This window comes from Vanessa cardui, chromosome 17 (assembly GCF_905220365.1).
Source record: "Vanessa cardui chromosome 17, ilVanCard2.1, whole genome shotgun sequence".
Classification (NCBI taxonomy): Eukaryota; Metazoa; Arthropoda; class Insecta; order Lepidoptera; family Nymphalidae; genus Vanessa; species Vanessa cardui.
Genome location: NC_061139.1, coordinates 2,429,395 through 2,452,020, shown reverse-complemented (window position 1 = coordinate 2,452,020; position 22,626 = coordinate 2,429,395). Strand labels below are relative to the sequence as shown.

General features: G+C 32.4%; 3 protein-coding genes across 4 annotated transcripts; all 3 read right to left on the bottom strand.

The window, feature by feature from the left end:
* Positions 1-353: 353 nt before the first annotated feature.
* Positions 354-5,372, bottom strand: LOC124536903 (glutathione S-transferase 2-like). 2 transcript variants are annotated; one of them, XM_047113563.1, is made up of 5 exons: positions 5,227-5,372; positions 3,994-4,130; positions 2,696-2,863; positions 2,090-2,232; positions 354-643 (listed from the first exon to the last, which is right to left on the bottom strand). In XM_047113563.1, exons 2-5 carry the CDS (start codon positions 4,124-4,126, stop codon positions 473-475), a joined length of 615 nt encoding a protein of 204 aa, XP_046969519.1. In that variant the 5' UTR covers positions 4,127-4,130; positions 5,227-5,372; the 3' UTR covers positions 354-472. The 2 variants fall into 2 exon arrangements, with proteins under 2 accessions (XP_046969519.1, XP_046969518.1); XM_047113562.1 differs by having other exon boundaries at positions 5,148-5,369.
* A 1,743-nt stretch (positions 5,373-7,115) lies between these two features.
* LOC124536767 (glutathione S-transferase 2-like) lies at positions 7,116-16,069 on the bottom strand. Its single transcript, XM_047113356.1, has 5 exons — positions 15,917-16,069; positions 11,297-11,433; positions 9,746-9,913; positions 8,525-8,667; positions 7,116-7,375 (listed from the first exon to the last, which is right to left on the bottom strand). The coding sequence occupies exons 2-5, from the start codon at positions 11,427-11,429 to the stop codon at positions 7,205-7,207; spliced, it is 615 nt and encodes a 204-aa protein (XP_046969312.1). The 5' UTR covers positions 11,430-11,433; positions 15,917-16,069; the 3' UTR covers positions 7,116-7,204.
* A 1,981-nt stretch (positions 16,070-18,050) lies between these two features.
* Positions 18,051-22,588, bottom strand: LOC124536765 (glutathione S-transferase 2-like). The gene is made up of 5 exons (XM_047113354.1): positions 22,458-22,588; positions 19,952-20,088; positions 19,178-19,345; positions 18,748-18,890; positions 18,051-18,236 (listed from the first exon to the last, which is right to left on the bottom strand). Exons 2-5 carry the CDS (start codon positions 20,082-20,084, stop codon positions 18,066-18,068), a joined length of 615 nt encoding a protein of 204 aa, XP_046969310.1. The 5' UTR covers positions 20,085-20,088; positions 22,458-22,588; the 3' UTR covers positions 18,051-18,065.
* Positions 22,589-22,626: the final 38 nt, after the last annotated feature.

Sequence of the window (22,626 nt, the reverse complement as noted above, 5' to 3'; positions counted from 1 at the left end):
CTGTCAAATTGTATACTTCTTTTGTACGTGTCGCAAGAGGCGACTTATGGATGCAAAACTGCACTTACGTGATACCCAGAGCAGTGATGGGCTCACCCTGATCACGTTTGTGTAGTCATTTTCAGCACAGTGTGAACAGTCTACCGACCAGCATTAGATCCACTAACCCGCATTGGAGCTGCATGGTGGAATTTGCTCCAAAGCTTTGCCTCCAAGGGAGAGGAGGCCTTAGTCTAGCAGTGGCATAACATGCTGATAATGTTGTTGTTATGAGGAGTGGCAAACAACTGTCCTTGCAGTTTTAAGAGCCGATCTCTGACCACCACTTCACTTAAGGTTAAAAAAAATCTAAATGTAGTGCGATCTTTTTTATTACAAAACTCTTTATGAAATGGTAAAAGAACTACTGTAACTTAAACATCAATACTCTTATATATAACTAAAGTTTTTAATTTCTCGTTGCATTTCTCGTTCACCATTCAGCTTTGGGAGCCTTGTCACAATATGCCTTCACTTTAGGAATGGAAACAATCATGTCGTGGAGCTTCTTAAAACTCGGGTACTTGGCGTCCAAGTCGGGTATTGCGAGATGGCACTTCAAACAGTCATATAAGCCCGCAAACACAAAGTCCACCCAAGTCAACTGGAAAATAATTAGAATACTGCTAAAATTATAATGAAAACCAGTTTACATTTATACATATATAGACTATATATATACTATCTATAAATAAATATAAACTGGTTTTCGAACATGATTAAAGTTATATTGATACGACGCATAAAACATTATGTTGGTATGTTAGGAAAAATAATTTACAAAAAATAAACAACTTAAGTTACGCGGGGAATGGTTGTCCGAAGAATGCTAACAGCATTTCACTGTTGAATAGAAATTCCAAACCGCCGGGCAAATACAACACAACATTTTTTCAACTATATATATGTATGTATTTTATGAGAATTGTTCTAATATAGTACAGTAGCTTTACTTCTCATTAATTAATTAATCAGTGCTGCCTTCTTCTTAATAGTTTCAAAATATTAATGACAAAAAGAGTACGATGATGATTCCCCCTAGGGAAAGACTAGCCAACTACGCTTTGTGAGTGGAAAACACAGGCGCAATTCCCACGCTCTCATAATTCGATGGGGTGGCATAACCAAGGTTTTTGAAGGCATGGAACTGTACATACTTATAACTTTTCGACTCAGCGGTTACTGAGAATTTTTCAATTGAAAAACCAATAGCTTGTTGTTAGTCCGACTTGGGGTTTGAACCCAAGATTTCGGAATCTCGAAATCAACAAGAATGTTCACTGATAATTGAACATCGTGTCATAAAACACTCTAGTCTGGTGGAAATTAAATATTCATATAAATATAATCATTTAATATTTGGCGAATAATTCGAAACAAATGCTTGCGCTTCGATAAACATGACGTTATACAAAATGACAAATTATTCTTGGTTTGGTTATAAATTAAATGGGTCTGCTCTATTATGTTTTAGCAAGGCATACGAGCAAATTCATCACCTTATCGAACATTTGTCTGCTCTAATATTGATATTTATAAAAGTTGAGCAATAGGCTATTTGACTGGTTTTTAAAATCCATTTAATATTATTTAGTAGAAGTTAAGGAACCCAGTACAAGTTTTGTTTTTTATTTCTAGTACATATTCACCGAAAAATATCATATTAAAAATTCCATATTTAAATAGCGCGCAAAAACGCTACTTGGACAATATGGCGCTGCAATGAGGTCGGTGACGTCACTTTGCTGTATTTTAATCTGTGGTACATATAGTAGAAAAGCAAAGTTTACAAGAAAATGACTTCATCATAAGCCCGGCCAATTGGGAGCGTTTTGTGTCGCGTGACGAACGTTTGAAAAAATGCATTTTTATTTATGGATTTTTGCATAAATTAATTATTTTCAACTTTCGTTAGTAAATAACGATTTTTAAACTCATAATATACACTGATGACAATAATTCACAATTTATTTTTCGCATTGTCAAATAGCCTATTATTTTCTACATGATCTTCAAATAGAAGAGTTAAAAAAACCCAAAATATAATTACCCTTCCAAGCGCCATATGACCATTGTTTTTGGTAATAATGTCGTCCAGCTTTTTCAAAATTATCGGGTAATGGTTCTTCTCTAAGTCTTCCTGTAGTTTTGCCTTACGTTCTTCATCTTCTTCATGGTACACTCGTGCTGCCTCTGTTTATATTTGAAACAAAAAATACGATTTCAAAAAATAAGATTAAGTTTTTAAACACAAGATCTCATGGTATACTCGTAAAGCCACAAAAAGATCGAAATTCGAATATACGTAACCCGCGAATATTCAAAATTCGCGATACTTTTTGAACACACCTCGTATATTCTTGTTTTGGATTTGCAGTGGAATCATTTGCTAATTATTACAAAGCGAGACAGATCAGACGACGATGCCGGTTATTCAATGGATTGGTAGGTTAACTTGATCGACATAAACTGCAAGTAGTTATGAAGCGACATATTTTGAACTATAATATCCACTGCATACTAATATAAACTTATAAAATGGCAAGACGTGAGTGCTTGCAGGAGTCTCCTTGAATAAATATTGTATTATATTTATTGTATTAAGAATGTCAATTTATATTAGTTCGGGTGGAAAGAATTGGATAAATTTATTTACGCATATGAACGTCGGTGAAAAAGTCGGCATTTTGGTCGATCTCGAAGTCTTCTTCGCTGTCCTTGCCAACGAGACCATACTTGCGGCCGAGGTAGCGTGCGATGGCGTTGCTCTGCGCATACACCTTACCATCTATCTTCAATATCGGCATTTGACGAAATGGCATCGCTGAAAATGAAATTTCTATTATATTGATGACCTTCAAAATTTGTAATGAGATATTTTGCAGTTTAGTAAGAAATAACCAACTATTTCAGGCATGTCAAGATGTTGTTAGTATCATCTCAATGGAGATGTACGAAATAGGACCAATTATGCGGGATATTAGAAATGCTTGCTATTTGCTACAAAGTTAACTGTCTGGGATATAATGCAACAAAATGATTACAATCGAGAATAATACTCGACTATAGGTTTACCTATGATATATAGATGACACAGAAAATTTGTTAAGGTTTTACCAGTGGACCATTCAAGAGTTCAATCATTTTGTACAGGTTTTCTAATGCAAAATAAATTCAACAAGACAACAAATCTTCCACGATCGATATGATTTCAAGAATTTACATAATTTGCGAAATAGTCCAATCTCTCTTCTAATAGCCCAACGAGACATTCTGGTACGCTAATGTTAACGAATATATTCAAAAGTTTAGTATGGTATCATTTACCTAGACATATTTATGGTTGTTTGATTAAGATATCAGTTCAGTAATATTGTCAATATGCTATGATTTTTCCTTTTTCAAAGTGGAATAAGTCTTGAGGTGAACGCAGCCAAAAAACACTCATTTTCAAATAAATGCAGGAGTTTGTTGTTAAACATAATCTGATAACAGCATTGGAATTAATCTGTACACTTTAACATGTTTGTACAATTTTGTAATCTATATTTAAATAACTATCTATCCATTAGCTAGCTAAGATAGATAAGCTTCAGCTATGGATGACCTATTTACACATAAATAATATATTTTTATTAATTTATTAAATAAATAAAAGGTTTTTTTTTTAATTAGGTAGTTTAAACGGAGCATTTGATTGTAATTAGACATCACTGTCCATAATATTGGCGCCGTAAGGAATTTTGATTACCTACTTTTTGATCTCTAACGCATCACAAATCTTGGGAACTAAGTTATTATGCCCCTTGTACACTACCTCACCCTCCCTTCAAACTAGAACAGAACAATAGCAAATATTGCTGTTTGACGGTAGAAATTATATACGAATTTTTATCACATAACTTAAAGTTAGTATAGCAATAACTGATAGCTTATTTGAACATTATTACTTACTGGGCTTTAAAGTTTTCCATTCTTCTGTAGTTACTCTGTGGTCTTCAAACTCCTGACCACCGTAAGCTAGCAACAATCTGATGCCTTCACCAAGAGCCTTCAGGTGGAAGTAGTAGACCTCGTATTTTGCCATTGTCCTGAAGTATATTTATAAAAAAAATTAACATAGAGTTAAAATATATCTTGAATATCTCTGAGCAGAACGTGATTGGAGATTCAGTTGGAATTAATTAAAATACTTACTTAATGTTGTGAAATATCTCAAATGTTTCGCAACCTTAAGTAACTATTATATCGTAGATAACAATATTAAGTGTACAATTTCTTTCGTACGCAAGACGATTGTGTTTTCACACGCGCGAAATTTCACATGAGCGATGAATATTCTCATATGTTTGTAAATATTTATATATCCACCAGCTGTGTCCGCGACCTTGTACGCGTTTGAATTTAACAAAAAAACATGCTTTTAACTTTGCCGTTTCGTAAATTCAAATCGCTTATAAAAAATACACTGGTAAAAAAGGCATATTATTCGATACAAGATTTTGTAGATGATAAAAAAGCGTGGAATTATTACCTGACTTCCAAGCAGGTTATATTCATTTAAATAATTGTATTAACTAACAAGACTTTGTATTTTTTAAATGTTGAAAAAGAGTAATTACTGAGTTTCGTGCCGGTTCTTCTCGGTAGAATCTACTTTCCGAACCGGTGGTAGCTTCACTTAATTGTTAAATGACGATTCAAAAGTGCTTGTAAAAGCCCACTTAAATGCAGTTTATTTTGATTTTGTTATGGTAGCCTAAGTTACTCCTTATTATATCAGTTATCTGCCAGTGAAAGTACCGTCAAAGTCGGTCTAGCCGTTTCAAAGACTAGCCGGAACAGACAGACAGACAGACGGACAAAAATTGTAAAAAAATATTTTGGTATATGTACTATGTATACATACATATGCATTGAGTAAAAATGGGCTATTTTAATATTACAAACAGACACTCCAATTTTATTATGTGTGTTTGGGGGGGGGGGGACATTAGCACGTAAATTTGTCTAGATGTAAAAAACTACGGGTAAAATTAATTTAAAAAAAACTGTATCTCAGTCTAAAAATTTAATTTGTCTAAACGATAAATAAAAGTATTTATTACCTTTAAACAATTAATTTACTAACACGCTCTTCAATGTTGCACCTTGTTGATGAAATAAAATATTGACAAAAATACTCACTCGTATCTTATATATAACTGCTACTTCTTACGATAACAAATAATCTCTAAATTATATGTACCTAAAAATAAAATTGATAAGATTCTATTTATATTTTACAGCGTCTGCGCTAGTCCGATTTGAGTGCTTCACTGACGACCGTTCTAAGAAACTGAGATTAAAACGGCACTAAAGGTGGAGTCACAATACAAAAATATATTTGTTTTATTACAATTTTGGTGACTTATTAATTAGAATAGATTTTTATTTAGTTTCTATCTTAAATGAATAATTTATATAATGTTATGGGTACCCGCATCGTCTATAACGAATACGGTAAATATTATAAACAATTATTAAAGTGAGTCAATATAAATGTTTTAGTAAGTAATATATTCCTTGTTAGAAACATATTTTTGGTTTTTGTTTTAGGCACAGCGTGCAAATATGGAAAAAAACTAAGGAACAATAACGAAATTATTATTTTACAGAAATTCAATTCAGTTTTATCATTTTCCATTCCTTTTTACAATAATTCGTTAAAATATTTTAGTGTGCAAAATTTCCTTTTTTATCTTTCATTTCCCGATTCACGATAAATATAATAGTTACCGTCTCCATGATAAAAAATTCGATTATACTTTTTTGTTTCCATGCCACACTAACGTATTACCGCTCGTCGCTGATTTACGATTCCAGGTGACCATTTTTATTCAGCTAGAACTCAGCAACTAATCATTTTACAAGAAAAAGTTTTAAACAAAATTTGTAGGAAATTTCATGTTCTCGAACTTTAATCCAAACATTATTTTCGTATCTCCAAAAATTATTGAGTTACTTTACAAAAACAAAAAATTTGTTTTTTTTTTACTTAATATATCGGAAAATATCAACAATAGGGGGAAAAGTTTGGTATAAAAAAGATGGAAAATTTTGTTCTCTACAAAAAAGATCTCTTCAGTTTTTAACGTAAAACTTACCGTTTCCTAGATATATGCAAAAAAACGTTTTCCAAGATGGCGGCTAATGCTCGCGGTTTTATACTTGGGGGGCACCCTCTGACATAATTTAATCGAAAAATCACGTAGAAGGATTTTATGTAGATCGATGCGATGCGATGCGGATCGATTTTTGGTGTAAAAAATCCTGGACTATTATCCAAGTACTTTCAACTGTTCTATTTAAGTACCTTCATTTCTCATTACATTAGCTATATGTATATATATATTTTTTGTGTCAATCACTGTAATACTATAAACCGATATTTTACATGACACTATGACCTATGCCTGCAGAAACGACTAGAAAGGATTACAGAATAAATTATTTTCTTTTCCTTTTTGGATGTTTAATGGGCTGCGAAGACGGTTAATATCTATTTAATTTTAAATGAACATGCCTTAGCTTGTTTAAACTTTGAAATCTCTGAGCAGAACGTGATTGGAGATTCAGTAGAAATTAATTAAAATACTTATTACTTAATGTTGTGAAATATCTCAAATGTTTCACAACCTTAAGTAACTAGTATATCGCAGATAACAATATTAAGTGTACAATTTCTTCTGTACGCAAGACGTTTGTGTTTTTACACGCGCGAAATTTCACATGAGCGATAAAAATTCTCATATGTTTGTAAATATTTATATATCCACTATGTTTGAATTTAACAAATAAATATTATTGTAGCCTAAGTTACTCCTTATTATATCAGTTATCTGCCAGTGAAACTTCCGTCAAAATCGGTCCAGCCATTCTAGAGATTAACTGAAACAGACAGACAGAGTATACGTACCTATATACCTATATGTGTATACATACTTATGCATTGAGTAAAAAAGGTGATTTTTAAAATTACAAACAGACACTCCAATTTTATTATATGTATATAAATGAGCAATAAAAAAAACAAATATAGATAAAGCTGATATATTCATTTAACATAATTGACACACATAAAAAACAAAAAAAATTAGAAGATAACAGTTTATATCGCGTTCTCTCAGAAATCCGACTTAGGGGCGTTATCACAGAACGCCTTTACTTTGGGAATGGCCAGAACCTTCTCTTGTAATTTCTTGAAACTCGGATACTTCTCGTCTAAGTCGGATATTTGAAGTATAAACTTGAAGCAGTCGTACATGCCAGCGAAAACGAAATCTGCCCAGGTGAGCTGAAATTAAAAAAACATCACTAGGTGGAAGGGCTTTGTGCAAGCCCGTCTGGGTAGGTACCACCCACTCATCAGTTATTCTACCGCCAAACAACAGTACTCAGTATTGTTATGTTCCGGTCTGAAGGGTGAGTGAGCCAGTGTAACTACAGGCACAAGGGACATAACATCTTAGTTCCCAAGGTTGGTGGCACATTGACGATGTAAGGAATAGTTAATAATTCTTACAGCGTCAATGTCTATGGGCGATGGTGACCACTTACCATCAGGTGGCCCATATGCTCGTCCGCCAACTTATACCATAAAAAAAAAACATAAATTAACCAATAAACACACTAGGCGAGTTGGGTTAGACCTGATTATTTTTTGACGCAATTTTTTTTGTTTTGAAAATACAGCTAATATATGGTATATTTTAGTTAGCATTTTACAATTGAGATAAAAATAAAAATTAAGAAATTAAATTAGAAAAAAAAATAGAAAATTAAATTAATATGCAATACAATTTTTAAATCGAGTATTGCATAATTTTAAATCAATTTACGCAACTATTTCAATCAAATTTATATATTCTGCATAATTGTAGCTAAACGACAATTAAAACAATATAAAAACGGGGAAACAAAAATAATTAACAAAACAAAGTGAATTAAAATGATAGTTATGATTCTCTTCTTGAAATTGTTGAGGGCAAGATACAGTTTGCAATTTCGGGCACGAGGCCCTTTGTACCGCGAGGCCGTGGGCGGTGGCCCACACCGCCCTGCCTTACGCCGCCACTGATTTTAAGGTCTTAAGGTTAAGTTTTATTGTTATGTTCTCCTTTGGTTCAGTCTTTGAGCGAGCAATGTTAAATATCTTAAGTTTGTTTAAGAAGCAAAAACATGTAACGTACCGTTCAATGGGCACTGAACTATGTCAAACATTATGTTGTAATTTGAAATGCGAAACTCACAACTCTCATACACTCATAGCTTGCGTGATAATTTCCATAGAGAAGAGAACCAAGTGGAAACTTACAGACATAAATTATAAAAAATGGCATTCGTCCATATATTGAACAATTGATTGTTCCTCAAGTCACATAATTTTCAAAAACTTTATATTTTCGGTTTTTTTTTTTAATTTCAATATAAAAGTAAATGGTACCTTTCCAAGAGCCATATGTCCGTCGTTTTTAGTGATAATGTCGTCCAGCTTTTGCAGCAAAAACGGATAAACATTCTTTTCGTTGTTTTCCTGCATTCTAGCCTTTACATTTTCATCTGTCTCGTGGAAAATCGCTGATGCCTCTGTAAAAGAATAATTTGCTAAATATTACATTACATCAAGTGTAAGTTGGCGTGTGGCAAAAACATGTACTAATTTTTTTTTGTTCATTTCATATCTTATTTGTTTTATTTACCCTTATTAAGAAAAGTTACCCAAAATCTATTGAAAATGAGACGTAGAGAATTATTTTCTAGGGAGATATTGGTAAAATAAACAAAAAAGTGACAAGACAAAGGTGTAGCAGGTGCTGCCACAGGAACGCCAACTTATACTTGACAGTCTATAGGTTAATATTGAAAAGCAAACAAATTGTAACGATGTCAAAGGATTTTACTGTCGTACTAACATATTCGAGACCATTCTAGAATAGAAGTAAACTGTGTCAATCGAAAAATAACAAAAATCTATATAGCCAGTAAACATTATTACAGACCTAATTATTATTTTATTGTCATTTTGTAAGACCCAATGTCTTATGACATTGTTTATATTAGACAGCTCTTATATATATTTCATTAACAGTAACTATTGAGTACTTTAATGCTTAAACTAATTTTCTACTTCATATGTCACTAGCGACCCATCCCGACATCGTATGTGTGCAATGCTGATACCAAATATACTACAGAATGTCTCTATACACAACGTTCACCACTTTTTCAGTCAGTTACGGGCCATATTCATCTATATAATTCACAATGTATTTAAGGTTTAAAATGGATAAAGATTTATGTTGTGTTCCTTAAAATCGATTACAAAATTATTTTTCGTAAAAAGTAAAAGATAAAAATTATTATTTCGAGTTATCCCTAAAAGATACATATATAGCATCACGGTCTTCTTGTAGACCTTTTTAAGGTACTCGATATTGTGCACGTATCGCTGTATCTATTAAAAAACCGCATCAAAATCTGTTTCGTAGTTTGAAGATATAAGCATACATAGACAGAAAGGCAGCGAGAAACGATTTCGTTCTATACTATGTGGTGAAGCAACAATATAAATCCAATGTTTGCTATGTAGAATGAAAAAGGCGCTTAGTGATTTTTTTTAGAAAATAGTACTAATAAATAATTATTCATAAAGCATAATATTTACTGATGCGAATATCGTTGTAGAATTCAATAATTTGGTCGATCTCGAAGTCCTCTTCGATGTCCTTGCCAGCGAGACCATACTTGCGGCCGAGGTAGCGCGCGATGGCGGTGCTCTGCGCATACTGTTTGCCATCAATTTCAAGTACCGGCATTTGTCCAAACGGCATCGCTGTAAATAGATCAGGACAAAAATACGATAAAAAAGCGTTATTTAATACTTGTTGACTTCCAGGTATGAGCATATACAAATAATTGTATTTAACTAACAAGATTGTATTTAAAAAAAAAGAGCTGAGATAGCCCAAGGAAAACTATGTGAGGAAACCTGCATGTGTCGCATTTCATCGAAATTCTGCCACATGTGCATTCCACCAACCCGCATTGGAACAGCATGGTGGAATATGTTCCAAAACCCTCTCCTTAATGGAAGAGGAGGCCTTATCCCAGCTGGGAGCATTGGGAAGCTGGGATATTTACAGGCTGTTACTTTACTTTAGTGTATTTTTAAATGTTGAAAAAGAGTAACTACTGAGTCTCTTGCTTCGCTTTTCACTTAATACAACGATAATCACGATTCAAAAGTGCTTGTAAAAGCCTACTTGAATAAAGTACCTATATTTTGAATTAATTTGATTTAAAAACTCAAACTAGATGTATTTGTTATCCCATTAGTTTAACAGCCTACACAAACTTAATGGCGGTGAAATTTATCAAATGTTAATTAATAACAAATCATTCTTTATATAATTATATTAGTTACATCGTTATATGTCAATTTCTTTATCTCAACAACTTCTTTAAGCCTCGTGGCCTTATGATTGATAAAAAAACAATTGAAATATGAAGTTTAAGAAGTTTGTATTGTTTTCCTCGCTCATACTTGAAAACATGCTATCTACAAGTACCACCTCCCTAGGATTTATTTCAGAAAGAGTAATGCAATGTTTGCGTATAATATGGAAAGTACTTTGACATAGATGTAGATACAAAACCAACCTTGATTAGTTTTCATCACAAATAATACACAAATTAGGAACCAATATGATCCAATGTTTGGAATGTGTGTATATTAACCGATGGTGGAAATTCATTTTCAGGCAATTACCACTGATCTTTCATGTACATAATTTGTTTCTATAAAATTCGTATACACGGTAGTGAAAGATAAATTAGTGGGGACAGTAGAAAATTTACAGGCTGTTACTGTTTAGTCTGTGATAAGCTTTACCACGCGGGAATCTAGTTATAATCAGCATATATTTTACATTTATAACCTTTATTTAGTTTTGTTATAGATTTATTACGGCACTACCTACCTCATACTCTGAGCGATATCCTAACCTACACCGTTGGTTACCTGGAAGAGATCGGTATGTAGCGATAAGGTCGCCAAAATTGTACGCCTGTTTTATTAAGGCCAAATCTATGCTGCATGTATATATAATGTAATATAATTTCTTTCTATGGTGTTCAATTAAGTATAAAGTAATAGTATTTTGTATTAGGAATACAAAATACTATTAAGTTATAAATGGCGGTCGATTATACTCACATGATTTCAATTCGGGCCATTCTTCTTTTCCCACCCTGCAATCTTCGAACTCCTGATCAGCATAGGCAAGTAATAGACGAATGCCCTCACCCAGAGCCTTCAGCTGGAAGTAGTATACCTTGTGCGTCGGCATCGCTCTGAAAAATATTAAAAAATATGTCAAGAGGACTAAAATACACTCGCCTAAGTTTCTGAATAAACTTTTATACAATATCAAATTATTTCCAATTTCGCTTATATCTAAGAATTTTTCGCTTATATCTATCTATTATGAATTCTCATTGTTTGTACTTTATCTGCTTTTATTCAGAAAGTTTTGGAGCTAAACCTATACTGGCTGCTGACTGGCAGATTGGAAAATTTTCATTTAACATCCGTAGGTTATCACTGTCTTCTAAACATAGGCCTTGCCGGGTTGTTTATATTCCTACACAGTTTCTCTTTCATTATTTGTTCTTGTTGTGCAAATGTTCAAAACATAAAAGAAGGCTAGGAATAAAACTTTGACACAAAAATCTCGACTTACAATTTGTAAATCTTTGGTCATATTTTGATGTGCCCATTTAGCTTGGGCTAAAAATCTACAACATGTTATTCGATGATGACGTTATTCAATAATTAAGAGACTAATTTAAAATATATATATTGAATCTGAGACAAACGATTCACTTCGTGGTAGGGCTTTGTGCAAGTCCGTCTGGGTAGGTACCACCCATTCATCAGTTATTCAGTATTGTTGTGATCCGGTGAGTGAGCCAGTGCAACTACAGACACAAGGGACATAATTAGTTTACAAGGTTGGTGGCAACTTGACGATGAAAGGAATAGTTAATATTTCTTACAGCGTCACGGTCTATGCGTGATGGTGACCACTTACCATCAGGTGGCCCATATGCTCGTCTGCCAACCTATACCATTAAAAAAACAAATGTTACCGCGATGTGAGAATAAAACTATAATCAAATGCAAGTACGTACAGCTTTTACAAATGGGTTTGCACGCGTGTATATATCCGGGACAATATCGTCAATCACAATCCGAAGCCAATTCAAATCAGGACCGCAAAGAGATTTGTATACATTTCCTTAGATTAATCATATAAAATCTAATAAAATTACAGCCCCAAACACCCTTATACCAAAAATGGAACCAGCTCTAGAGTATTTCAAAATCATTCCAAATTTCATTGTTAATCGAACTTTAAGTCTACCAATTCCTTGCAATACTTTGAAAGTAATTTATTACACTGTGGGAACTCTACTTGAATAATAAAATCTAGCGAACGATGAACATAACATAATTACATAATATAAAACAAAGTCGTTGTCTGTCCCTATGTAAGCTTAGATCCTTAAAATTACGCAACGGACTTTGATGGAGTTTCCAATAGATAGAGTGATTCAAAAGCAAGGTTTTTGTATATAATACATGGAAAATATAGTAAAGAAATACTGATAATTTTAAAAGTTTTAAATGTCATGTCGTAAATAAACAAACATTGTAGTATATTTAGTGTCAGTATTACATCCGTGCGAAGCCCCGGCGGGTCGCTAGTTAACAATAATCCAACCGAAGTAACTGAACTACAAAATAACTAAAGCTATATGCAAAAAACATCTCTTTTGTAGAAAATGTTTCGTTACGTTACGTTAAACAAGCATTGAGGCATTAAACAACCATTGTAATAGTCAGACAAAATATTAGTATAACAAGCCATGCGGAGCGATTTCTGTACACAAAACTCAGCAACGGTTTTTGTCGCTTAGCAGTTAATTTTTTATCTTCTGAAGATAAGAAGACACACAGTAAACTTTTTATATGAATATATAATAATGGACTGGTATCGTTTTGTTGATTATTATCTAGTAAATATTTTCTGCAATTATTATTAATAATTTTATTATTAAAATACTAATCACATTATATACTGAATCAAAGACAATGAACTTAGACATAGATAATTTATATTGGACATCATCACGTACATTACTATGATCCCAATGTAAGCAGCTAATGTACTTGTGTTATAGAATATCAAAAGTAACAACGGTACAACAAACACCCAGACCCAAGAACATAGAAAAGTAATGGACTTTTTTTACATCGACTATCGTATCCACGAAAACCGGTGTACACACAATTCGACCACAAAGCTCGTCAAATTGACTATTTTCAACCGACTTCAAAAAGGAGGAGGTTATCAATTCGTCTGTATTTTTTTTTTGTTTGTTACCTCATAACTTTTTACTGGGTGGACCGATTTTGATATTTTTTTTTTTTGTTTGAAAGGTAGTGCTTCCCGTGGGGTCCCATTTTTTTTTTATTTTTTTCCAATGATGGTATCCGTATGAAAACGACATAAGTCTTAAATTTGCATTATGTATATGCGCGACAAATAGGTGAATAACTCAAAATCACGTTAACCAATTTTGATGATTCTTTTTTTATTATAAAGGATATACTTTAAGGGTACTTTGGTGAAAGTTTGGTAAGGTTCTGAGCACAGGATCCATGACAAATTAAGGGATCGGGAGGGAACGGAACAATTCTGAGGAGCACGTTAGCGATACTCTGTCGAATCTTTTATTTATAGGTTATTTGGATATTTGACTCACCTTCCGGAACGTGGTTATGTTCATGTAATTGTCATAATCGAATATTATAATCAACTAGCGACCCGCCCCGACTTCTCACGGGTGCAATACTGATATTAATATACTAAAGAATTTGTTTATTTACGACATCACATTGCAAACTTCTAAAATTGTCAGTGTTTTTTTACTATATTGTTCATTTATTATATACATAAACCTTCCCCTTGAATTACACTATCTATTAAAAAAAACCGCATCAAAATCCGTTGCGTAGTTTTGAAGATATAGGGACAGAGAAAGCGACTTTGTTTTATACTATGTATTGACGGAACTCCTAAACGGCTTACAGTTAGGGTGCGATTTGGGGCAGAATTTCTTTCTGTCTTTAATCAAATTTTGTGTATATGATGTGATGTCATATGATGTACGACATAGCATACGAATAGCTCTTTTGCAAAGTTTTTTTACTGAGGTCGATTACAGCTCATTCGAGGGTGGTACCTTGTAGTTTATGCCGCAAGACGTATTAAAGCCGCATTTTCGAAAGTCTATTTTAGCTTTATTCGAAAGTCTCTTTTGAAATTGTCCCTGAAGTAGTTTCTGATTCATATAAACGGCACGCTTAATCTATCCATATTAAGAAAAAAATGTTAGTCTACATCAGCTTCACTTAAAATCAAAAAATAAATAAAATTTTAACAAAAAGAAAAACCGACATCAAACAAAACAGTATTTTAAAACAAATTAAAATGCACTAAAAAGTAATAAAAATAATTGCATATTTAACATATTTTTGAGAGTCCTCCTAGGTAAAATGAAATGAAAAATATTAGACTACTTAAAAGTCGATTTACGATTATATAATGTAGTTATAATTATTGCTATATTTGGAGTCGGTGTCAGCCAACCCTAATACCCTATACCTATCAAAAAACAATACGAGAATACTTTAAGAAATGTTTCTTACAAATTACCTTTTATACGATATTATACTGGGTCAATCAAGAGGCTCGTATCGCTTCTTTCTTTTGATTGTTGAAGCGTGTGCCTGTGGCTAAATATGCAATTATTTTTATTACTTTTTAGTGCATTTTAATTTAAATAAAACTAATTATAACGGATGAATCGCGTATATTAATTATTTTAAAATAAAAAAAAAAAATAAAAAATAATAATAATAATTAATATACGCGATTCATCCGTTATAATTAGTTTTATTTAAATGTGTAATAATCGCGAAAATTTAAGACAGCATTTTAATTTGTTTTAAAATACTGTTTTGTTTGAAGTCGGTTTTTCTTTTTGTTAAAATTTTATTTATTTATTAATTTCATATATTCCTAAGATTTGTGAGTTAATATTACTGCGCAATTTAGATGAATAAACAGTTGCATGGAATAAATTAAAATACATTAAAGTTAAATATAGACAATATTATACAAAAGCCTAAAAAAATATCGCACATTACAACACAGCACACACTCTTCCACACCTTCTAAATATTATTAACACCGAAAAAACAGTACTTTATTTAAAATAAGTAAATAATAATACATAAGCATTATCCTGGGCATACCCAGTTCGCAATAATTTGCTATAATTCATAAATAATTAAATAAATATTATAATAATAATAACAACCAACATGGAATAAATTAACAATGATCGGGAATACATAAATGTCAAAACATAAATATATTAAAAATCCGGTTTTTGAAACAAAACAACAACAACAAAATAGGTTTTAATAGTTTTATACTAAGTATAATACTTGTAAGAGATGGAGAAAAAGAAGAAGAAGAGTGATAGGTCGTTAGGGGATTTCTTCAATTCTAATAAACTTCAAAAATGAAATAGATTTGAATTAATACTATCGCAAAATCTAATGTGATATTTAAATAATAATACACAGCTGATGGATTATTTAACTCTTATCTATTATTCGAAACATTTTTCAGCTATTCAAATAACGATAAATATTGTATAACGTTACGATAAAAAAACGATAATATTATAAAGTACTTACGCTTTTATAATCTGTGGTTATAAAGTGTGCACGTCACTATTAGACTCAGTTCCAACAACGACTAAGCCCATAGCGACGCCCGTGTCTCGGCCCCTGCTTTGAATATCGCTCTAGACTCGATTAATAAGTATAGTACGACACAACTTAGATGTAGCATCGCCAATCAATAAAAACCGATTCATACAACCAATAGAAATAGCTCACTATCGCGCCAGTCGAGGCTATTTATCGCTTTAGATTTTCACATCAGTTCAACCCGAGAGAGCAAGTGCATGTAAATCGAACAGTCAAACTGACGAATATATTAGGACATTTTAGAAGTTATTACGTTTGTGTAAATATTATATTTACATAAGAAATAAATATTGATAATTGGGGATAGCGTACCTAATTCAGAGTCGAGATGGCCCAGTAGAGTCGATATGGCCCAGTGGTTAGAACGCGTGCATCTTAACCGATGATTGCGGATTCAAACCCAGGCAAGCACCGCTGATTCATGTGCTTAATTTGTCTTTATAATTCATCTCGTGCTCAGCGGTGAAGGAAAACATCGTGAGGAAACCTGCATGTGACAAATTTCATAGAAATTCTGCCAGATGTGTATTTCACCAACCCGCATTGGAATAGCGTGGTGGAATATGTTCCAAACCTTCTCCTCAAAGGGAGAGGAGGCCTTTAGCCCAGCAGTGGGATTTACAGGCTGTTGTTGTTTTTGTACCTAATTCGGATGTGATCGGTTTTACGAATTTTGCCGATGCTACATCTAAGTTGTGTCGTACTATAGTTGACAACGCGCTGGCGGATACGTGCGTCATCTAATTGAATAACCACACATGTGAACTGTGATATATTTGACAATAATGTTTTATTCCAGTTTTGCTCACAAAATAATTTCGTTAATTCCAAATACCGACTTAAATTTGCGTTTGGTTGCTAACTTCGAACTATGTAGTAGAAATAGTTTTGTCTATATATGTTTCAAATAAATTCTTTAGTTTCTGTATAAATCCAAATCGAAATAAATAATATATTTTTTTTTTTTATATAAAGGTTTGATTAATCTGTATATTTATTTGTGTATGCTCAGTTTAATACTTACTTTTTGTCTTTTAATAATATAAGTTAATCTTTATTGTTGCAGTTGTAGCCAGATGTCATTTTAAATAATCGAACTAGTAATAAAACTACTCACATAACATTAATTTATGTTACTATTTTTGTCGCTACGATTTTTGAAATTGGCAACATTATACAAAAAGAAAACATTGGCGGGAAATTGAACTCTCTCTCGGCAGAATGCACTGGAACCGGCAACTTTAATTTTCATTACTGTATCGTTTCATATATTCTTTGATTAACTTTAATAAATAAGAACGTTATTAGTTAATATCAAGAGTGATCCTTCAATAATTAATTAACAAAATAACTTTAGCTGATACTATATTAATTTACTAAACGATACATATATTAATTATCCGCTTATTGTATATTAATTATATACTTTTAACGCCCATCATAGAACCTCGTTTTCTTCTCCACTCCTCAACCAAAATAAACCGTCTTTTGTTTTTCTCGTGCCAGGCAGTACCAGCTCGCCGCACCACGCCACGAGAGCAAGTGACGGGAGTGCCACAGTACGGCGTCGATAACCGAATCAATAATCATACTAATAAATGTTATTTCAATTAAAAAACGTAATTAAAAATCAAAGCCATACTCAACATTATTATTTCAATTAAAATTATATACCTCTATAGAATATTTAAAAAAATCATGACAACATGGTCCTTAACAAAAAATTGTCTTAATTTATACCAAAAGTAATAGTATTTACCATTTACAACCCTCTGATTACACTCTGTATTTGTTATATAAAATAGGAGTTCCACAAGGATCAATTTTAGGTTATTTTCTATTTTTGATGTACATATATGAAAGATCTTCCTTTCATTAATTCATTAATATTGTATTCTTTTTTAACGATACTTAATTAAATTTTAATGATAACTGATAAAAAGATAATTAGGACGAAACAAAATGCAAAGATATCATTGAGACAATTTATATTCATATATCACAACACATACATTAAAACAATGAACAAATAAAAATATAAAATAAAAGTAGTACGATTTAAAATTATGTTCCTTTAATAATCAGACTTGGGAGCTTTGTCACAAAAAGCCTTCACTTTGGGGATGGCCAGCACCTTCTCCTGTACTTTCTTAAAGCTTGGGTACTTCTCGTCTATGTCAGGTACTTTAAGTAAAAACTTAAAAGCATCATACATGCCAGCGAAAACAAAATCTGCCCAAGTGAGCTGAAATTAAAAAATACAATGCTATTGGTATATAAATCAAAATCAAAATATACTTTATTCAAGTAGGCTTTTACAAATACTTTTGAATAGTCATTTAACAACTATTTTAAATGAAGCTACCACCGGTTCGGAAAGTAGTGTGTACCGAAAAGAACCGTCAAAAAATTCAGCACTTTTTTACCATTCAAAAATACTAATCACCATTTAATAATAATAATATAAACAGACTATGTAATTTGGGTTATTTATTAGACCTTTAAGGCATGGAACTGCTTTTTGAATAATTTAAAGTAGAGAGCAATACAGAGCTGGAAAATTTAAGGAATATTAACACTTTTCTTACATCACCAGTATAAGGTCCCTAGGAACTACGAAGTTATGTTTTTTAGGATTAAAACTTTACGGACTAGCTCACTCGTGAAAACGAAACACAACAATTACACTAGAATATAACAATAACGATTTAAATTATTTTTTTTTGTATACATTAATTTTTTTTTATCATAAATACCTTTCCAAGAGCCATGTGCCCATTGTTTTTAGTAATATTTTCTTCCAACTTTTTCAACATAATTGGATAATGATTCTTTTCATTTTCCTCTTGCTTCTTAGCCTTCACATTTTCATCTGTCTCGTAGAAAACTGATACAGCTTCTATTAAAAAAAACGTGACCAATGTCATAACGATTATTAGAAAATAAATTCACATCCCCTTTATTCTTTAACAACATTTATATACCAAAATCATAGTTCTTGAAAAAGCAATAATTACAGTACAATATTTGCTATCAAAAATTATGAGGCATATCAAAGTGTTCAAGAACTAATAATAATATGAACTAATAAAAGCCAAAATAATAATATGAACTGGTTCGGATTTAGGGGAGGGTAACCGCTGCACCGAGTTTAAAGCTTATATAAGTAATAATAATCATATTTACTTGAACGAATGTCGTTAAAGAAGTCAACAATTTGATCGATCTGGAGGTCCTCCTCGATGTCCTTGCCAGCAAGACCATATTTCCGGCCGAGATAGCGCGCGATAGCAGTACTCTGTGCATATTTTTGACCATCGATCTCAAGTACCGGCATTTGGCCAAACGGCATTGCTGGAAACAGATTTATGCATATTTCATTTTACGTTTTATATGCAACTATAAAAGCTTTAATTATTACTATTGCTTAAAAGGACCAAGTGTCTGTTTAACTGTTAAAAGTAATAATTAGATATTTTTTTGTTTTTCTTTTTTTTTTAATTTAAAACAATTAGGCAAACAAGCTAATGATAGTCAGCGGTCACCACCGCACGTAGATATTGGCACTGTGAGAAAAAATAATTAATGCGCTCCCGACCTTGGACAATAAGATGTTATATATATTTTTATTATTATATAAATATGTATAACATCTTTTCACGGAGGTTGTCATTATTTTTGACGACCACCGTGGTTGAGTGGTGTGTACATCGGTTTCCATGGGTACGCCACGGGTTTCCACATGTTCGATTCCTAGCCTAGTCGATGTAGCTTATCATTAGTTTTCTTTGTTCTCTTGGGTGTGGGTGTTTGTGGTACCGTCATTACTTCTGATTTTCCATAGCATAAGTGCTTCAGCTACTTACATTGGGATCAGAGTAATGTACTCATATGTGATATTGTCTCATTTCTTATACCTATAAATACTCGTAATGTGAATTAATAATAGGTTGTACTAACATGGTTTTAGTTTCGGCCAATCTTCCCTTCCCACCCTAATGTCTTCGAACTCCTGGCCGCCGTAGGCAAGCAGCATACGGCTGCCTTCAGCGGGCCCCTTCGTCGGGAAGTAGTACAGCTTCACCGTTGGCATTTTCCTAAAAGACAAGACCAGATTTTAAAAAAAGAATAGCATTTTTATTGGATCCTGATTCGAAGAGTTCATAATATCTTTATCAATCTTTATTCGCCAGTTCCACAATTTGCCGAAATTTATACCTAGTGATCTTTAGTGAAGGGTTTATAAGGTCGTATCAATTTACAAGTATTTAATTCGTTTTTGTCCAGTTACTGCAGATAAAAGCGTGGTTTTCAATCACATAATTTTCAGTGGTAAACCTAGAAGGGAAAAAGCTTAGGACATACATATAAACCAAACATTTAGGCTTTTTTAAATCCGAGCTAACTGCTTTAGTTTTCAAGTCCCTTATACCTACAATATAAATTTTATCTTATGATGTGCACTAAACGCGAACATTTAGAGTACGCCTCTGCCGTAAGTAAATAATGCCATGTTTGTTCAGTTATAAAGTGATATATTTAATATGTTAGATAAGTTTCATATATTTATAGAAATTCATCACAAAAATATTATTATTTGGTATCTTCAATAAGAATATACAAATAAGAATGATAGGGTTAATAACTTAACCGTCATTTATACAGAAATTTATTCTTTATGTATCTATTTATCTTTTTATCTATTTATGTGTAACATGTTATCAGAACAAGCATTCTAATCCATAATCTATGTGTCGCTAGCTCAATCTGTCCTCACCTACAATCTTTAAATCAGGCGAGGTGGGGGGTGAACCAATACGATTATTCAGAACTTGAAAGAGCACAGCACTGCTCATTATCACGTGCTTAAAAATCCGCTGAGTTTTTATATGTATATATCTTTTAACCTTCTTACTTACTTAATTTGATTAACTCATGTTTTCAAAATCACACTAAAGAAACGTACATCACTTCCGTTAATCTAATCTTATTGGCATTCCAAACGAAATTCCCTCAATGACAGTGTACTGGGGAATCCCCACGCTTATAGAACCTATTAAATTAAGAATTAAGTATTCGTGTTATGACGCATCTCGACTGTAAAAAGTTACCACTCAGCGGCTGCCAACAAAAAGCTACACGGACGTGAAGGCCACGTTACCTGCTCTAAATATACACTGTATGTTCGATGATGAATATGCGTATTCCTATCACACAAACGCACACAAGGGCAGATAATCCATTGGGCAGTATAAGTAATTTCCTAGGGGCCCCATATCGACTAATGGTCCCAGGGGAAAGGTTTGAAATCAAATATTCCTTCGATAGGAATAGAGCGATGCATACAATAGTAACATATAATGTTGTCTTAAATTTTCGCAATTATTACACATTGAAATAAAACTAGTTTAAACGGATTTTAATCGAGTATATTGGTCACTACCCGTGACGAACGCTGTAAATTGCTCGAAACGTCGGGATGTCAAAATAATTAATATACGCGATTAAAATCCGTTTAAACTAGTTTTATTTCAATAGTAACATATACCTATAGAATAGGTACAAAAATATATTTTGGTCTTCGGCACTGCACACATGCACACACACATGCACACACACAAACACAAACATACACACAGACAAGATAAATTGTTTCGATCTTCTATTTTCTTTTTAAATTTACACCTTCTAAAGTAAATGGAAGAACAATTTCTAAATTATGTTCTGCAACTATTTTCAGTGGTCAAATAATATTTTTTTTATTATTTATTAATAATAACATTTACTACTTTCTTCTGTAATAAATACTGATAAGACTGTTTTCAATGTTTGTTTACATCTAGACTAATGAACAATCACGGACTGATTGTACGAACAAATATTTGGCCTTAATCGGTGAAACAGCCATTTGTATGGATATCACGACGTAAGTGGTACAATAAATTACACGATTTATTATAATCAAATGTATCTACGTGAATATGATATTGAAATGTGAGACAAACTCTATATTATTATGAATCCAGGGTATGATATGCTTTCAATGATATACCACTAAACCGATGACTTATAAACAATATATTGGAATCAACCTCTACAACGGTCCACGAGATATTTTCCTTCCTTGCGACTACGATGTATTTCAAAAACAAAATCACTGCACTATTATTTAAATTATTATTAATATATCATATTTTTGTTTATTTATAAATTGTAATTTATTATATTCAATCGGCAACAGTTTAACCCTGAATGTAATGAATCAGAATAGAACAATAAAAAGTATTCTTGTTTGTCCCATAGAATAACTAGATAATATAACTAATAAGACGGTAACAATTAAAGCACTATAAATATGACAATACCTTGTCGAAGCCTCGCTATTCTCTATGATAATAACAATAGTTTAACAGCTTGACGATAATGAACAAACGATAATAAAATTAATAAAAATCTCGTTACTCACTTGATTTATTATCTGTGATTACAAATACAGTAAGGTAACCGCACGCTGTTGTACGTGAGGGTAACACACCACTTCGATGGCAACTAAGCTCAAACACAACACTCGAGTATTTATGTCATAGATTATATAGATATAGTCTCGTTTATCAAGCACTCGAGAACCTATCGGC